At 45.1% G+C, this 18,949-nt stretch overlaps 1 protein-coding gene across 6 annotated transcripts in view; it reads left to right on the forward strand.

Annotated features, from left to right (window-relative positions):
• Window positions 1-18,949, forward strand: part of CNTN6 (contactin 6) — a 200,441-nt gene that overhangs the window by 23,185 nt on the left and 158,307 nt on the right. For 3 of the 6 annotated variants that reach the window (XM_068154394.1, XM_068154390.1, XM_068154389.1), the window contains 2 exons: window positions 9,770-9,881; window positions 14,718-14,852. In XM_068154394.1, coding sequence (XP_068010495.1) covers window positions 14,798-14,852 — 55 coding nt within the window. In that variant the 5' untranslated portion in view covers window positions 9,770-9,881; window positions 14,718-14,797. Of the gene's footprint in view, window positions 1-9,278; window positions 9,366-9,769; window positions 9,882-10,712; window positions 10,765-14,717; window positions 14,853-18,949 lie in introns of those variants that run through there. The other 3 variants (XM_068154391.1, XM_068154393.1, XM_068154392.1) reach the window with 3 other exon arrangements.

Consider the following 18,949-nt stretch of genomic DNA (forward strand, 5'->3'; position numbering starts at 1 on the left):
CTCCAGAACTGGATGCAGTACTCCAGGTGGGGTCTCACCAGAGTGGAGTAGAGGGGGAGAATCACCTCCCTTGACCTGCTGGTGGTGCTTCTCTTGATGCAGCTCAGGCTCTGCTTGGCTCTCTGGGCTGCAAGTGCTCACTGCTAGCTCCTGTTGAGCTTCTCATTCACCAGCACCCCCAGGTCCTTTTCTTCAGGGCTGCTCTCAAACCAGTCCCTGTCCAGCCTACATCAGTTCTTGGGATTCCCACAACCCAGATGCAGCATCTTGCATTTGGTCCTATTGAACCTCCTGAGGCTGTCATGGGCAATCATGGAGGACATTTATTAATAAACAAACAAGAATCAATCAATCTTCAGCCTACAGTTACATCATGACTTTCAAGCAACTTGATGTAATTGGTAGATGTGATTTGGCCTGACTTGGAGGGGATTTTGGTGTGCCCATGGAATTCTTAGGAGAAAGGAAGATGCATTTAACTGTAGAGAACAAAGAAAACAGAGATTAGTTTTAGTTTTAAATGTGCCAAGTCTCAAACTGTGCCAGGGGAGGTTTAGGTTCAAGGTGAGGAGAAAGTTCTTCACAGAGAGAGTTGTTGGCTATTGGAATGTGCTGCCCAGGGAGGTGGTGGAGTCACCATCCCTGGAGGTGTTCAAGAGGGGATTGGATGTGGCACTTGGTGCCATGGTTTAGTAGGCATGAGGTCTGTGGTGACAGGTTGGACTTGATGATCTTTGAGGTCTTTTCCAGCCTTATTGATTCTATGATTCTAAGTCATTCCCTGTGATAAAAGGAATCTCTAACCATGCCTATATTTAGGGCATGTTAACATGTGCCTCTTCAGATATATTGAAGGGTTGTCAAGCCCTGGAACAGCCTGCTTAGGGCAGTGGTGGAGTCCCCATCCCTGGAGGGATTGAAAAGCTGTGGAGATGTGATGTTGAGGGACATGGTTTAATGGTGACCTGGCAGAGCTGGGTTAATGATTGGACCGAATGATCCTAAAGGCTTTTTACAGCCTAAGCAATTGTATCATCCATTTGCATTGCTCATTATTCTAACTTGGATACATTCCCCCATCTTAAAAAACACAGATTATGCTGAATTAAGTCTAATTTCATCTAGAAACCAACTGATTATTGTCTTCTTTTCCTCATTATCAGAGAGATTCTAAATGATAGCAATAAACAGAAACAGCATCACCAAGGAGGGAGGGAATGGGGAGGATCATCATTTCATGCTGAATCATTTACTTGTTAAACAATAAGCCCTGAAATTAACTTTCCCTCCTGACACACATACATGCACATATGCAGGCAAATAAAATGATTAGAGACTTCATCTTATGCAAAAAATAATGGCCATGGCTGGTTCAGCTCATCTTAAAGTCATCCTGGCATTACAGTCCTGCCTTGCTCCTATTTACATCACTTAATATTCAACTTAATCTGATTTAAATTCACCTAACCTCTAAGGGTTTGTGCCCACTTGGGTCATAGGATCATAGAATTCTCAGGGTTGGAAGGGACATCAAGGATCAGCCAGTTCCAAACCCCCTGCTATGGGCAGGGACACCTCACACTACAGTGGGTTGCTCACAGCCACATCCAGCCTGGCTGCAAACACCTCCAGCGATGAGGCTGCCACCACCTCCCTGGGCAACCTGTGCCAATCTCTCACCACCCTCATGGGGAAGAACTTCTTCCTTTTTCAGGCCAGAACCAGTCCTCAGCTCTTCATTTATTGATGCACAGCAACATGTGGCTAGTAAAATATCTAAACATTTCCTGCTAGGTCTCTGGGGAAACCTGAAGTGAATAATTTACATTCATGCTTCTGTTGATACCAAAAAGGAGGTCATTGTGAGGGGGGTGTTGGTCTCTTCTCCATATCAGCAAGAGGGATGTGGAGGTGCTGGAACGTGTCCAGAGAAGGGCCACGAGGATGATCAGAGGGCTGGAGCACCTCTCCTATGAGGACAGACTGAAGGAGTTGGGGCTGTTCAGTCTGCAGAAGAGAAGGCTCCGAGGTGACCTAATTGTCGCCTTCCAGTATCTGAAGGGGGCCTACAGGAAGGCAGGGGAAGGACTTCTCAGGATATCAGGTAGTGATAGGACTAGGGGGAATGGAATGAAGCTGGAGGTGGGGAGATTCAGGCTGGATGTGAGGAGGAGGTTCTTCACCATGAGAGTGGTGAAACCCTGGAATGGGTTGTCCAGGGAGGTGGTCGAGGCCCCGTCCCTGGGGGTGTTTAAGAGCAGGCTGGATGAGGCTCTGTCCAGCCTGATCTAGTGTGGGGTGTCCCTGCCCATGGCAGGGGGGTTGGAACTAGATGATCCTTGTGGTCCCTTCCAACCCTGAATGAAACTATGAAACTATGAAACTAAGATGAAATGGCCTCAGGTTGTGCCAGGAGAGGTTTAGGTTGGATCTTAGGAAAAATTTCCTTCCTACAAGTGGGGCCAGAGATTGGAACAGGCTGCCCAGGGAAAGGTGGAATCACCACCCCTGGAGATGTTCAAGAAATGTGTAGGTATGTGGATTTGAAGGTCTGTTTGAATGGCCATGGTAGGTTAAGTTGGCAGCTGGATTTGATCTTAGAGGTCTTTTCCAACTGCAATAATTCAGTGATTCTATGGCTTGTTGCCTTTCAAGCTAGTCCAAGGATCAGACAAGGAGCTTCTGATGCACCACATCATTCAAGTCTTTTTCACTGTCCACTTCAGAGCTGTAGGGGAAGATTTGCCTTTGTTCTTTGCACAAGAAGAATAAAACACTTATATTGCAACAAATACCCCTCAAAGCTCATGGTACACCCTGATTTCTTTCCTACCTTGTGCCTGACATGCCTTGCATGCAATGAACATCATTCCTCCAGTAGGGAGGGTATGAAAATGAGCAGTTTCTTAGTAAAGTGGCCATAACAGTGTTTTTTATTTTAAGTAGAGGAAGCTGGCAGCCAGTTGTTGTCTTGTGGTGCCTGTGCTGGGGTTGGGAGCCCAGGGTTTGAAGCTGCTTGGCTGTAATTGGGAGGAATAACAAATGATGAGCAATGATGAAAAAAGGAAGAAAGAGATCATTTCAGGTGTTAGAGCAATAAAGCACAAATGAGATTCTCTGCTGGTAAATATATAATCCATCAGCAAGCCAAGGACAATAAAAAGAAGGTCTCAGTAACTGGTAAATTCCTACTGCCTACTGATCAGAGGAGATTGGTGAGCCATGGCAGGGAATCCCCTCAACCATTAGCTTGATGCAAGGGTGCCAGGTAAGGGCATCACTTGGGTATCTCTTGATGAGGAGGACAGAGGCTTGTTCTTAGGCTTCTGAAAAACACAGCAGTATGACCCTTGCTGAAGTGAAAAGTACTAGGTGTGTACTGTGACCACTTCTGGGCTCCCCAGTTCAAGAGAGACAAGCAACTACTGGAGAGAGTCCAGTGGAGGCTGCAAAGATGCTGGGTGGGCTTTGAGGAGGAAACCCTGAGAGACCTGGGGCTATTTAGCCTGGAGGAGGGCAGACTCAGAAGAGATCTTCTCAATGCTCAGTAAAAATAGAGTGCAAGAGGATGGGGCCAGACTCTTTTCAGGGGTGTCAAACAACAGGACAAAAAACATGAAGTAGAACCCAGAAAGTTCCATCTGGACATAAGAAGAAACTTCTTTGGCGTGAGGGTGATGAAGCCCTGGAGTAGGCTGCCCAGAGAAGCTGTGGAGTCTCATCTGGAAGTATTCCAAACTGCTCTGGACACTGTAATCCTGTCTGGGCCACCCCCTGTCGGTGCCCCTGCTTTAGCATGGGGGTTGGACTGGATGATCTCCAGAGGTCCCTCCCAGCACCAATCATTCTGTGATTCTGTCAGCTGAGGCAACCTGACCCTGCATCAGTCCCTCCCTGGTCTGTGATTTCCTCTATGGCCTCCAGCCGGAGATACAGATGTGCAAGAAATGCAGAACCTAAAGCTCTGTGCCTCAGGATATTATTTTGTTGGAGAGAAGAGCACCATAAAGATATCACAATACCTTTAATATGGATTTTAATAAAAAAACAGACCTGGGATAGTAAATATGAAGCAAGCCAAAGATTAAAATGAAAACACTGAATAGTGGACTTCAGGGTGGCACAAATTAAAGTGCTCCTGTGACAAAAGGCTCATATTGAAACAAGCACTCTGTGAGACCTTGAAAGGGGTGAAGCCTTCGAGATATGATTGTAAAGGTTTATCAGCAGTTCCTTTATTAACATCCCCACCCTTGGAGAAGCCTGCACACTGTCTTCTGATAGCATTCTAATTTTGATTCAGTTTTGCTGAAGAAATGGCAATTTTCCTACTGACTTCAGGTAGAAGAAAATCAATATATATATTTATTCTTCTTTTTTTTTTTAACCACTATGACACTGATAACTTTTGGAAGGCTGCTTTCTAGATTTCCCAAGTTTCTACTCCTGGATATGAAGTAGAATTAGACTTCTCATCTGTGAGGGATCATGTATGGTCCCCCACACTCAGGAGCAGGGTACCATCTGGACAGTTAGCTTTAGTGTTTGTGAACACAGCATCACAGTATCACCAAGGTTGGAAGAGACCTCAATGATCACCAAGTCCAACCTGTCACTGCAGACCTCATGGCTAACCCATGGCACCAAGTGCTACGTCCACTCCCCTCTTGAACACCTCCGGGGATGGTGACTCCACCACCTCCCTGGGCAGCACATTCCAATGGCTAACAACTCTCTCAGTGAAGAACACAAGTAGCTTCCAGGTTAAATTATCAGACTTGGTAAATGTAACATTTTCAGTCATCTTCATATTGCATTGAACTGGAAATTGAGCCACACACACCTCAGCCAAACCTGGCAAGCCTTCCGATCCAACCTCAGTGTTTGTTTAGTAATTACCATTGACTGTGCTGAGTGATTAGAACCACAGAACTGTTCTGGTTGGAAGGGACCTCAAGGCTCAGCCTGTTCAAACTCCCCTGCCATGGCCAGGGACACCTCACACTACAGCAGGTTGCTCACAGCCACATCCAGCTTGGCTGCAAAACTCTCCAGGGATGAGGCTTCCACCACCTCCCTGGGCAACCTGTGCCAGGCTCTCACCACCCTCATGGGGAATAATTTCTCCCTAACATCAGAGCATCTTCCAGTTGTTGGAAATTATCTCTACAAACAAAACTTCTAAACTCCAAGTCACATGAAAAATATTCTCCTCTTCAGTTCACAGCCTACAAAGACTAGGTTGAAGTTGTCATCTCCTCACAACTTGCAGACCATATTTCATAGATCCCTGGAGCAGGCTGCCCAGAGAGTTTATGGACTTTCCTTTTCTGGAGAGATTCCAAGCCCACCTGGGACATTGTGAGCCTGGACAAGCTGCTGTGAGTGACACTACTTTCACAGGAGTGTTGGATTAGATGATCTCCAGAGGTTCTTTCCAACTCCCACCTCTCTGGGATAAGCAGTTTACTTGAATGCCATTTACCACTCGGAGCAGTGTCAACCTGAATTGGTAGCATATTTTAGTCCTATCATTTCCCTGAAATGAATATATTGATGGCTCTGGACTGAAGCCAGTCCTTGGCACAGTCCAGCTCTGCTCAGGAAATGCTCCAGCTGTGAAAACCTATCTTGGAGTGCATCATATCAGCTGTGCGAGGGCACCCTAACATCGTACTAACATCTTTGCTTCGTGTCCCAGAGGAAGGGACTAGGATTTATAATGAATAGAAAAGACTCCAAGCAAAACCAGTTTTATAACCCACACACACCACAATGAGGTATTTCAGTCTGTATTTGTCATGTGTGTCACTGCAAAGAGCAGAAATAGCACAGCAGCTTTATATGCCAAAGATACCACACCAGTTAGAATCATAGAATTGTCAGGGTTGAAAAGGACCTCAAGGATTATCTAGTTCCAGCTCCCCTGCCATGGGCAGGGAGACCTCACACTACAGCAGGTTGCTCACAGCCACATCCAGCCTGGCCTTAAAAACCTCCAGGGATGAGGCTTCCACCACCTCCATGTTGAGATGACTGAATCCAGTGACGCCTTTGTACTCTGTATATACACACAGATTCTCAGATCTATAGACATGCGTTCACAGAATGGCTCAGGTTGGAAGAGACCTCAGAGATCATCAAATCCAACCTATTACCTAATACCTAACACCTCCTGACAACTAAACCATGGCTCCAAGTGCCACATCCAAGCCTTTTTTGAACACCTTCAGGGATGGGGACTCCACCACCTCCCTGGGCAGCACAGATACTCTTTCTGAGAAGGCTTTCTCCTCACCTTGAGCCAAGCCTTAATAGAGGAAAATGGGTACTATCCTTTTGTTTATTTTGAAGTTGTATTATCTACTACTAGATGCTAGATCATTTTTTGAATAAATAACAGTAATGGAAATCCTCCTAAGTATGCTCAGAATCAAGAGGCAGTATTGACTTTTTTAAGATTCAAAAAAGACACAGGTTATGAAGCTATATCTGTAGTCTTGGATTAGGACACTTAAGATACTGCTTATTAATATAGAGAGATTAATACTAGGGGTAGTAATTTCTTAAGAAACAATAATTGCTATCCCTAGTAGTAAAAAAAAAAATAGGTCCTTTAGAACTAAAATATTGCAGAACATCTCTTGGTTAGGCCACACCTTGAGTCCTGTGTCCAGTTCAGGGACCCTCCATTTAAGAAGGACATCGAGGCTCTTGAACGTGTCCAGAGAAGGGCAACGAGGCTGGGGAGGGGCCTCAAGCACAGCCCTGTGAGGAGAGGCTGAGGGACCTGAGGTTGTTTAACCTGGAGAAGAGTAGGCTCTGCTGTCTACAACTACCTGAAGGGAGATTGTAGCCAGGAGGGGGTTGGTCTCTTCTCCCAGGCAACCAGCACCAGAACAAGAGGACACAGTCTCAAGCTGTACCAGGAGAAGTTCAGGCTGGATGTTAGGAAGAAGTTCTTCACAGAGAGTTGTTAGCCATTGGAATGTGCTACCCAGGGAGGTGGCAGAGTCACCATCCCTGGAGGTGTGCAAGAGGGGACTGGACGTGGCACTTGGTGCCATGGTTTAGTAGTCATGAAGTCTTGGGTGACAGGTTGGAATTGATGATCTTTGAGGTCTTTTCCAACCTTATTGATTCTATGATTCTATGAGCACAAGGCTGTGACTGCATTACAGCAATCATGACTTAAGCAGTTTACTGCTGAAAGACTTTTTTTCCATACTGATTTGTCAACAATACAACACTTTGAGCTTTATATCTTCCAGTCTTTATGTTTAGGTTAAACACAGCAAATTCTCATTGCCTCTTGCCTGGTGAGATGTGGTTATATACCGTGGTGAATGCCCACACAAAAGTTTGTGCTGCTGCATTCAGCCAGTGTAGCTGCTCACAAATGTTCTGGTGGAAGTGTGTCACCTCCTAACAGCTTCCCAAGGCGCTGCAGCAGCAAATGTTAGCAGGGTGATGGCTGCACACCAAGCACACAGGGAGATTCTGCAGTGCAGTTGTGGGGCAGGAGAGTTTATCTTTCAACTTTTTTAGTTTAAGCTCCCTAATTGTTGTTGTCTATGAAAATCATGTGACAAATTGAAGCTCTTTTTAAGATACATCAATCTTGTGTCTTCCATTGGAATGTGAGAATCATAGAACAGTTTGGGTTGGAAGTCCAACCATTCTCTAACACTACCAAATGTGGAGCTAAACCATGCCCCTCAGCACCACATCTCTCTGTCTTTTCAACACCTCCAGTGATGGGGATTCAACCACCTCCATGAGCAGCCTGTTCCAGTGGTTGAGAACCCTTTCAATAAAGAAGTATTTTCTAATGCCCAACCTACACCTGCCCTAGTGAAACTTGAGGCTATTTCCTCTCCTTCTACCACTTGTTACTAAGGGAGAAGAGGCCAACTTCCACTTGGCTCCAGCTTCCTGTCAGGGAATTGTAGAGAGCCAGAAGTTCTCCCCTCAGCCTCAGTTTCTTCAGCCACTCCTCATACTTATTCAGCTTGAATATACATTTAAGTATGTGGCATATTACAGTTGTACAACAGTTGCACAGTTGTACAGTACCTTGGCACTACATCTCTGTCTTCTATACACCATCTTCCTGGGGAGGCTGTTCCAGTGTTAGAGAAGCCTTTTAGGGGAGAAGCTTCTGATCTAAACCTCCCATGGTGCAACCTCAGACTCTTTCCTCTTGTCCTATCTCTTGCTGTTAGGGCGAAGGGATGACCCCTACCCGACTCCAACTCCCATTCAGGGAATTGTGGAGAGCAAGGACTCTCCCAAGTCTCCTTTTCTCCAGTCTAAACAACCACAGTTTCTTCAGCCACTTCTCATACTTATTCAGCTTGAATATACATTTAAGTATGTGGCATATTACAGTTGTACTTAGAGGAAAAGAGAATCATGAAAAGTTCCTCCAGCTACGAAGCTCCATTTCAGATCCATTTCAGGCTTTTCATTAAGCATCTTGCTTTGCAGCCCTGCAATCCCATGGAGGGACTCTAAAAACAGAGACAAAACCAAATCGCTCTGCTGGCTCCTTTCTCTAGATGCTGAGCAAGGAATCCTCTGTCTCTCTTTTTGCCCTTTGGCTGTGTTAGGATAAACCATCTGAGTGGCTTGAAGGAGTTAGACTGAAATGCCTTTTCCCTCTATGCCCCTCTTCTTGGCTAGCCTGAGGTATCTGGGACAACTAAGCCTTTTATTCTCCAAGTTCATTTACACACATCTTTACCATCTTTCATGGCAAGCCTCTTCCTTCCTCATAAGACCTGTTTACCAGATCCTTCTCCAGCTTCACTGTCTTTCTCTGGACCTGCTCCAGCACATTGATGTCTTTATTGAAGTGAGGGCCCCAAAGCTGAACCCAGCATTCAAGGTGTGACCTCACCAGGGCAGAGTACAGGAGGCCAACCCCTTCCCTGCTCCTGCTCGTGTGAGCCCCAGTGTCACCTGAAAAGCAATGAGCTGTTAGGATTTAGGAAAATGTTTTGAAAACACAGCATTAAAACCCTGCCCTAAGGCTTTCTGTACTGGATTTGAATTGCAGATAAGCTCCAATGTTTCCTGCTTCCCTGGGAAAAATAAGCAAGAGCAGCTGGGGTGGGGGGGGAGTGGGGGGAGAGGGGGTGGGGAGAGAGAAATCACCAAATGAAAATCCAAGTGCTTTGGGGGAAAAAAAGAGGGGAAAATAGGAGTGATGGGTGTTGGAAGGCTTAGTTAACTAACTTGGGGTACTTTCCTCTTACAGAGTATAGTTCAATAATTTTAAATAAGCACTAAGTACTACAAGAGCATCAGTACATCTTGCTGGAGACTGTGAAAACTGGGGGCTTCTGCTCTGGTAGTTACAGGTATTGGCTATTCAGCTTGTTATGGATATCTGGGAAATAGGTTGAGTGCAGAAAGTGCCTGAGGGATAAAAAAGTTTGAAAAGAAAAATGTAGCTGTGTATCATTGGCATTCATGAGAAAATTCACATTAGATGCCTTCAAAACAGGTGCTCAGGAGACAATATAGAGATCAGGAGCGATGGTGTGCCAAGAATGCAAGCCTGGCTGGGACAGACTCAGCTTATTTCTGGCAGATGAAGAATAAAGAAATATGTAAGGCCAAATTCAAAGGATAATATAGATGTGTGGAAGCTGGTGGGAGGGGAAGCTGAGGCAGCAGAACAAAAAGGTTACACATGGACTCCCTGGATTGCAGCCTCTTCTCTTCACAGTTTTATTCCTTTCCTCCTATATGCATTCAACAGGTCACAGAATCACTGAACAGTAGGACTGGAAAGGACCTCTGGAGATCATCTAGTTCAACCTCCCCTGCTAAAGCAGAGTCATCCATATGAGGTTGTACAAGACCACATCCAGGTGGGTTTTGAAAGTCTTCAGAGAAAGAGATTCTACAACCTCTCTGGGCAGCCAGGACTCTGTCACCCTCACAGGAAACAAGTTTGTCCTTATCTTTAGGTGGAACTTCCCATGTTCCACTTTGTGCCCATGATCCATGGTTCTATTGCTAGCCACCCCTGAAAAGAGCCTGGCCCCATCCTCTTGACCCCCAGCCATTTAACTATTGATCAGCATTGCTCAGATCCCCTCTGGGGCTGCTCATCTCCAGGCTCAAGAGCCCCAGGATTCAGCTTTTTCTCCTTACAGAGATGTTCCAGCCCCCTCTCCATCTTTGCAGCCTCTGCTGGACTCTCTCCAGTAGCTCCCTGTCTCTTTCTTGACCCAGGGAGCCCGATTCTCTCTGCAGGCAGTCACACCTATCTGGCAGCCCTGGAGTGAAGCTCCTCTGCCAGCATTTAGCCCCAGATACTGTTGTTAAACACCGTTCCTTTTGCCAGGTCAAAGAGCTGCTATTTCTGCAAACATAGCTACATTTTGCCACGGGTGAAAATGTCAATTTGCTTGAATTTAGCTAAGAGCAAAATCTCCTCATTCCCACTGCCTGCCAACATTTACCTCAGCAGCTGTCAGTTCGCCACCTGAACCGACTCCTCCTGGCTTCAACAAAACTAACAGACAGTTGTGGCAGAAATGTGAAGTGTTGCATATTCTCCTGAAAACTCAGATGACACCAGAAGTGCATTTTGTCCTTTGCCACAGGTTTCATCTTGGGAGTGTTTTGTTACTCACAAAAAATAAGCAGCTGAAGGATGTCCGGGGCTTGAAATCCAGAGCTCAGCGCCACGTTGAGCCTTAGCTCAATACAGGACACAATACTGGAGCTGAAGATAAGGCACTAAATGTATGCCAGATCGTTTTAATTAATTAATTAATCAATAAAATATCATCTCCTAAATTCTATTGCCAAGGGAAAGCAGCAATATAAATGCAAGCTACTGGCACAACACAAACCTTCTCCCCTATGTGCTAAGCGTGATGCCACCAAGTCTGTGCATCTACCCCATCCCATCTTTACACTGAAAAGTTCAACATTCCAGATGTCCTAAAATAGAAATGTTTGATGAAAGCAATATTTTTGTGCACTTCCTTCCCCCCACCTCCCACCCAGTAATATTACCCAGAGTACCTTGGTGCTGTGCTACCTGTAGAGCTATTCTTGACCAGTGTGTTCACCCCAGACTCACAGAAAAGTTTGGGTTGGAAGGGACATTAAGGATCATCTGGTTCCACCCCCCCTGCCATGGGCTGAGACTCACCTCAGTCATCTCTTTTTCTTCCACCACTGTATTTCTATGTATTCCTCTCCTTTCACTGGGATCTGAAGTATGTCCAGAGAAAGCAATGAAGCTGGCGAAGAATCTAGATCACAAGTCTTATGAGGAAATAGCTGAGAGAACTGGCATTGTTTAGCCTGAAGAAAAGGAGGCTGAGAGGAGACCTTCTTGCTCTCTACAACTCCCTAAAAGGAGGTTGGAGCCAAGGGGCAGTTGGTCTGTTCTCCCAGGTAGCAAGCAATAGGACAAGAGGAAATGGTCTCAAGTCGCACCAGGGGAGGTCTATGTTGGACAGTGTGAAAACTTTCTTCATTGGAACAGGCTGCCCACGGCACAGTGGTGGAGTCCCCATCCCTTCAGGGATTTCAGTGCTGTGTAGAGATGGTGTTGAGGAACACAAAAGTGGAGGCCTGGCAGTGCTGGGTTAATGGTCGGACTCAAGGACCTGAAAGATCCCTTCCAAGTAAAATGATTCAGTGGTTCTAGATACACCTTTGTATGTCCCACACTTCATATCTGGAGGTCTGAGGAACACACATTCTTCCTTCCTCCAATGAGGAGGAAAAACTGAGAAAATATCAGAGAAGTGAATCCATTCCTAGGGATTTGTTTTCTCTACTGGGAAAAATCACCAAAAACAACTAAGAAGCTGCTGACTACTCCTGTAGCAAACATATCTGTATAAATTACACAGCACTGACAAGTGGCCATGCAAGCAGTATATTTTTAAGAGATAGTGGAATGCTCCCCCTTATGATTAGAATATAATAGAGCAGACAAGGTTGGAAAAGACCTTCAAGAGCATCAAGTCCAACCCATCGCCCAACACCATCTGATCAACTAAACCATGGCACCAAGTGCCTCAGCCAGTCTCTTCTTAAACACCTCCAGTGATGGTGACTCCACCACCTCCCTGGGCAGCACATCCCAATGGCCAATCTCTCTTTCTGGGAAGAATTTCTTCCTAACATCCAGCCTAAACCTCCCCTGGCACAGTTTGAGACTGTGTCCTCTTGTTCTGGTGCTGGTTGCCTGGAAGAAGAGACCAAGCCCCTCCCGGCTACAAACTCCCTTCAGGTAGTTGTAGACAGCAAGAAGGTCTTCCCTGAGCCTCTTCTTCTCCAGGCTAAGCAACCCCAGCTCCCTCAGCCTCTCCTCACAGGGCTGTGCTCCAGACCCCTCCCCAGCTTTATTGCCCTTCTCTGGACACCTTCCAGCATCTCAACATCTTTCCTAACCTAAGAAGCCCAGAACTGGACACAGGACTCAAGGTGTGGCCTAACCAGTGCTGAGCACAGGGCAGAATGACTTCCCTGCTCCTGCTGCCCACTCTATTGCTGAGACACTTTAACACACTTTTAATACACTTTGTTTTCCATCTATCTACCCTGACTGCTCAAACGGTGGCATAACAATTAGAATAAGTGATAGTGTTACATCCAGAAAACAAAGAGTATGATGGCACAATTTATCTTGGTGCATTTCTTGATTTAATGCCAGGCTGGGATTTCTAGCCTGAACCAGATCTTTCCCCCACACACATTTTCCTTATGCTATAAATATTTCAGGGTGGTTTTTGGTTCGTTTTTGCTTTGTTTTTGTGTTGTGGGGTGTTTTTTTCCATTTATTCTTGATTTAGTTTGACAGTAAATAATCCCATGGAAGCTGCTGTTGGAAAGATGTTGTAAAAAATATTAAGTGCCTGCTTGCCAGTTAGGTCCTTGAGTTTGTCAGAGAGAAATAAGGAAACCAGTTGGGTTACTTAGAGAAAATGTCTGTGTAAATCTATATATATTTCTATTTTTTCCCCCAATAATGCCTCATAATTTGCAATCTTAGAGGCAAGAGCATTACAGTTCTAAGGATTGATCAATACCTTATGTGAATACAAAGGGCTTAGGGGATTTATTCTGGATAGTGGTAGCACCATGAACTTGCTGGTTTCAAGAGTCATGTGTAAGCCAATGTTGCCCCTGTCACAGGAAGCATCTGGAGGTGCTGGAAGGTGTCCAGAGAAGGGCCACGAGGATGAGCAGAGGGCTGGAGCTGCTCTACTATGAGGACAGACTGAGGGAGTTGGGGCTTTGAGGCTGGAGAAGATAAGGCTCCAAGGAGACCTAACTGTATCCTTCCAATATTTGAAGGAGGCTACAAGAAAGCTGGGGAGAGACTTTTGAAGGTGTCAGGGAGTGATAGGACTAGGAGAAATGGAGCAAAACTAGAACTGGGTAGGTTCATATTGGATGTTAGGAAGAAGTACTTGCCGATGAGGATGGTGAGAGCCTGGCACAGGTTGCCCAGGGAGGTGGTGGAAGCCTCATCCCTGGAGGTGTTTGCAGCCAGGCTGGATGTGGCTGTGAGCAATCTGCTGTAGTGTGAGGTGTCCCTGGCCATGGTAGGGGGGTTGGCACTGGCTGATCCTTGAGGTCCCTTCCAATCCTAACAATTCTATGAGAAAGCAGAGAGGTTCTCAGAAGGATCTCTCCTTACACAAGGGGCAAAATGATCTGGAAAAGGATGGATCTGGTCAGTTATTTGGATTTCATTGGGGATTCTTTTGTGTTTTCAGCATATTCCCCCTGGGGAGTATGTGAGTAACATTAGAGGGTTGAAGGTCCCTTTTCTTTTGAGTCATAAGTGCCTTTGGCAACTCTTGTACCTTTAAAACAGTTCCAGGTGATCTGCACAAAAGAACTCTCATGTTGAATGTGTGATGACCAGAAACAGAAGGTGTTGGAGGGATCTGGAGGAAAGGGAGAGAGGTGGGACCAGAGTAGGCAGCACTGGGAAATGCTCTCTGTTCATGGGGAAAAAAAACAACCAAACAACCACCACAGGATAGTGCCCAGTACAGGAGGTAAACACAAATAGAAATGTCAAGGAAACATTCTGCACTGGTGAGATTCCACCTTCAGTGGAGTCCTCAGCATAGGAGACACATGGACCTGTTGGAGCAGGTCCAGAGGAGGCCACATAAAAGATGGTCAGGGGAGTGGAAGCCATCTGCTGTGAGGACAGGCTGGGAGAGTTGGGGTTGTTCAGCCTGGAGAAGAGAAGGCTCCAGGGAGATCACCAAATGCTCTTTTCTGGGATAAGAATCCAGATTACCATAAGGCAAAGAACACCATAAAATGTGCTGAACACAGAGAAGCCAAGAAGAACAGACTTCAGCCAACTCCTTTTCTTGTAACCCTCCTCTAACATCCTCTTCCCTGGTTGGTGGATGGACCACATGCAGGTTTTTGCTTTCTTATGTGGACAAACTGCAGTGCAAGTACAAGTGCAAGGTGGGGGGAATGGATGACTCTCAGACTTCACACATGCTCTTCATTCATCTCATTTCCAGCTTTGTGGCCTTGGGGAATTATTGTTTTTATGATCATATCTGGACTGTTTATTGCATTTTTAGTGCCCAAGTGTCCAAAAGGCTCAGTAGAAGGTGATTTTACACAGGGAAAATTGGGGTATTTACTTTGAAACTCTACTTTAATCACCCAGTATCTCTTCCTTTCTTTCACAGAGCATCAAGGTAGTCACAGGAAGACACACTTTACTTTCCACTGATTGGATGGGAGGAATTTTTGACCTTGGAAAGTGGAGATGGTGTTGCTATGGAAACTAATAAGTCTGCTGCCATTCATGAGCTGCAGCACAGGTAAAATGTTCCACTATTAGTGTTTTTTGATTGATAAATCCATATCAGTATCATAATTCTTCTGGTAAGGAGATGCAATTACCCAAACTAACAGTACTTACAGGAACAATTGACTAAGAAGCTTTTCATGGGGACATGCTTTCATTTTGTGCCTTTGAACCAAGAATCCATGCTTCAGGACCCCTGATCTAATGTGAGGTGTCCCTGCCCATGGCAGGGGGGTTAGAACTAGAGGATCCTTGAGGTCACTTCAAACCCTATGATTCTGTGGATCTAAGAACCTTGTGTCTCAGGGTAACAGCTTGTAAAAAATCCCTAAACTATAACACTGAGGGGGGTGGGGAAAGAAGGTTCAGTTCTTATTTGGCTAACATCACAGAATTATAGAATGGTTTGGGTCAGAAGGGACCTCCAAAGGTCATCTAGACTCATAGAATCAACCAGGTTGGAAAAGACCTCAGTGATCAGCAAGTCCAACCTGAGATCTCCTGACAACTAAACTATGGCTTCAAGTGCCACATGCAATCTAGTCCAACCCCCCTGCAGTGAGCAGGGACATGCACTTGAAAGGCCCTTCTTAGCCACAGCATAAAGCCATGGAGCTTGATTCAAAACTGGAGTTTGATGAGGAGCAAGGGAGTGTTGGGTGGTTTAGATTCCACACTCAACACCACATCCTTCAATTGTCTTCATACTCATGAAGGATCTTTAAATCACATATAACTTAAGGACAACAACAAGCAGAATTCAACTGAGATATTTTTTAGGTCCCTTCAGATCCTTAACACCGTGATTCAGTGATGCTCAGAATAGATAAGGATCATAATGGGTATCAAAATAAGTACCAAAAATGAAAGACCATTTTGCTTATTGCCCAGTTGGCAGGAAGAGAGAGCCTCACACAACCCACCCTGTCACTGAACCAGGTGCTGGGCATCCTGACAATCTTCAGGATGTCTTCAGAGGTTGGAGGAAACAGGACTGCTTTCCCTCATTTTCTTTCTTGAATATCCCTTCCCTATGAGGAGAGGCTGAGGGAGCTGGTGTTGTTTAGCCAGTGATGATGCTCAGTGGTGATGCTCAGGGGAGACCTTAATGCTCTCTACAACTACCTGAAAAGAGGTTGAAGACAGGTGGGGGTTGGCCTCCAGCACCAGAATAAGAAGGAACAATCTCAAGCTGCACCAGGGGAAGTTTAGGCTGGAGGTGAGGAGAAAGTTCTTCATAGAAAGAGTAATTGGCCATTGGAGTGGGCTGCTCAGGGAGGTGGTGGAGTCACCATCCCTAGAGGTGTTCAAAAAAGGCTTGGATGTGGCACTTGGAGCCATGGTTGAGTTGTCAGGAGGTGTTAGGTATTAGGTAATAGGTTGGACTTGATGATCTCTGAGGCCTTTTCCAACCTTATTGATTACAGTATCACAGTATCACCAAGGTTAGAACAGACCTCAAAGATCATCGAGTCCAACCTCAATTGATTCTAATTTCCAACCTGATTGATTCTATGATTCTGCTTAATTAGAATATCAACAAGTTGCTAATATATTGGAGGGAAAATGGCCCTTTTCTGCCTGGTTTGTTCACATGGAGGGATTGATGTTCTGAGTTCATCCCTTTTTTTGTTCATTTTAACCATTCTTTGAATTCAAAGCATAGAACTTGACAATCCTGCTTCACAAAACCCTATAAATGGATTTAGCTTGTGACTCATTAGAGATTCATCTGAAAAACAGGCACAAAATGGGAAGTGAACCCTCTGAGGCTGAAATGAAATTGGGGCTGAACTGACCCTTCACACTTGTCGGTGATGAGAAAGCATGACAACTGACTTTTGGCTACAATTAATGCATTGAACTCCAAATAGATGGGAAGTTACTTATGTGCTTATGAGGAAATTGTATTAAAGTAACCTCAAATGGTACTTAAATTAATTATGCAGTGCATGAGTCAGCTGCTGCTCAAAATGAAGAAACATAAGCAGGGTGCAGGCTTTGGTAGCACTTTAAAATGTGATTTAAATTAAACCTGGTGATATTTTATCTAATAGAATGCAGGCAATAATGTAAATCTTGGGACCAGACTTTCTGTTAAATCAATACTAAGTGCCTATTTATGAGCAAACAACCAACATGGGAAAGACTCTGTATTATCTGCAGAGACTTCAAGCAAGCAGTCACTTGTTTAAGCCCAGATATGCTGACCTGAAAAAAAAATCCCAACCAATTTAGGGTCCCAGTTGTGCCTTTTACTGCCCACTGCACTGCCACAGCATCTATCAGCCCTCTTAGGTACTTCTTAGAGATAATTTCCTTCTTTACTACTCTAAGAAAAGGACTCAGTCCAATCTCTTAAAGTATAGAATCATAGAATGAAAAAGGTTGGAAATGACCTCAGAGATCATCAAGTCCAACCTATCACCCAACACCATCTAATCAACTAAACCATGGCACCAAGTGCCTCAGCTAGTCTCATCTTAAACACCTCCAGGGATGGTGAATCCACCACCTCCCTGGGCAGCACATCCCAATGGCCAATCTCTCTTTCTGGGAAGAACTTTCTCCTCACCTCCAGCCTAAACTTCCCCTGGCACAGCTTGAGACTGTGTCCTTTTGTCCTGGTGCTGCTTGCCTGGGAGAAGAGACCAATCCCCACCTGGCTACAACATCCCTTCAGGGAGTTGCAGAGAGCAAGAAGGTCTCCCCTGAGCCTCCTCTTCTCCAGGCTAAGCAACCCCAGCTCCCTCAGCCTCTCCTCACAGGGCTGTGCTCCAAACCCACCCCAGCCTCGCTGCCCTTCTCTGCACACATTCAAGTGTCTCAATGTCCTTCCTAAATTGAGGAGCCCAGAACTGGACACAATATTCAAGCTGTGGCTTAACCAGTGCTGAGTACAGGGGCAGAATAGAATTCCTCCCTAACTTCTTCTTTGCTTTTAGCAGCTGTGAACTGGTGATCCTGGGAGAGGAATCACAGGAGGAGCAGCACAGCTCCATGGTGGATAAGATATTTTTGCACCCACGATTTGAATTTCCAAATGCTTCCCTTCGTTATTCCCTTCCCCCCTCCCCCCCACCCCAAAGCTTTCATTTTTCAAACTTTTTGTCATTTTCACCTTTTTCCTCATTCTAGAGGATCATCTTTTAATGAGCCCAGTATCCTGGGCCAACTGAGTTGAAAGATACCAGGAGCTCACTTTTACTTTAACACGTTCAGGTTTTTGAAGGCTTAACAATAGCTCAAATTTTAAGTGTTCCATACTCCCAGGCACCAAGGGTGGATCACAACAGCACCTTTGTCCTCATCCTGCCACCAATTAAAGGAACAGCAAAAGCTGCCACTGGCTTCACTGGGATGAGCTAATTTATACCCAGGTATAAATTAATTCCATTGATTTTAGCAGAGCTATGCTGATTTTCAGTACATGGCATGGTGAGATCCCCTTGATGGTAGTAGTCCAACCTGCAGTTACAGGCAAAACTTCTTTGATTTATTGTATGGATGGTTCACATCAATTTAAGAATAATAGAACTGAGTGGGGCAATTAGGAACTAGTCACAATGCTGAGCAGAGCAGCCTTGTGAGCTGGGGCTTGAAAGGTAATTCAAGCTCTTAGATGACATTGGTCACTCATTGCTTCCTTGTTTCTAGCTCTGTTCTACCAGACATGCAGAATAAAAATCATATGGACTGATAAATTAACTTGAAATCTAAGGATGAAATGTGCTGTGCAGCAGAGAGGGAGATTGTTACACCCCCAAAATGGCAATTCAAACACTCAAAACTCAAACTCCCCTCTATATGGAAAGATCATAGCAAGAGCAATATTCCCTTCCACTCCTGATTTTCCAGCAGAGCCCTTTTATGTGACTCAACAAGGGTCTTTAGGGTTTCCTTGCAAGCACCTTAGGGGATAAAATAAACCAGAGCAATACATGCATGAACAGTGACACAATGAGGGGAACAGATTAGACTATTTTTTTCCCCTCCATAGCCCATTGCTATTTAAATGAGATGATCTGATCTAAGCAGAGCACCAGAGGCAAGAAGGGTGATGAAAATAAACTCAGAGATCATTACTTTAAATGCTGTGTACTTGTTATA

This window comes from Melanerpes formicivorus, unplaced genomic scaffold (genome assembly GCF_026170545.1).
Source record: "Melanerpes formicivorus ecotype bairdi unplaced genomic scaffold, bMelFor1.0.p_v2 SCAF_28, whole genome shotgun sequence".
Lineage (NCBI taxonomy): Eukaryota > Metazoa > Chordata > Aves > Piciformes > Picidae > Melanerpes > Melanerpes formicivorus.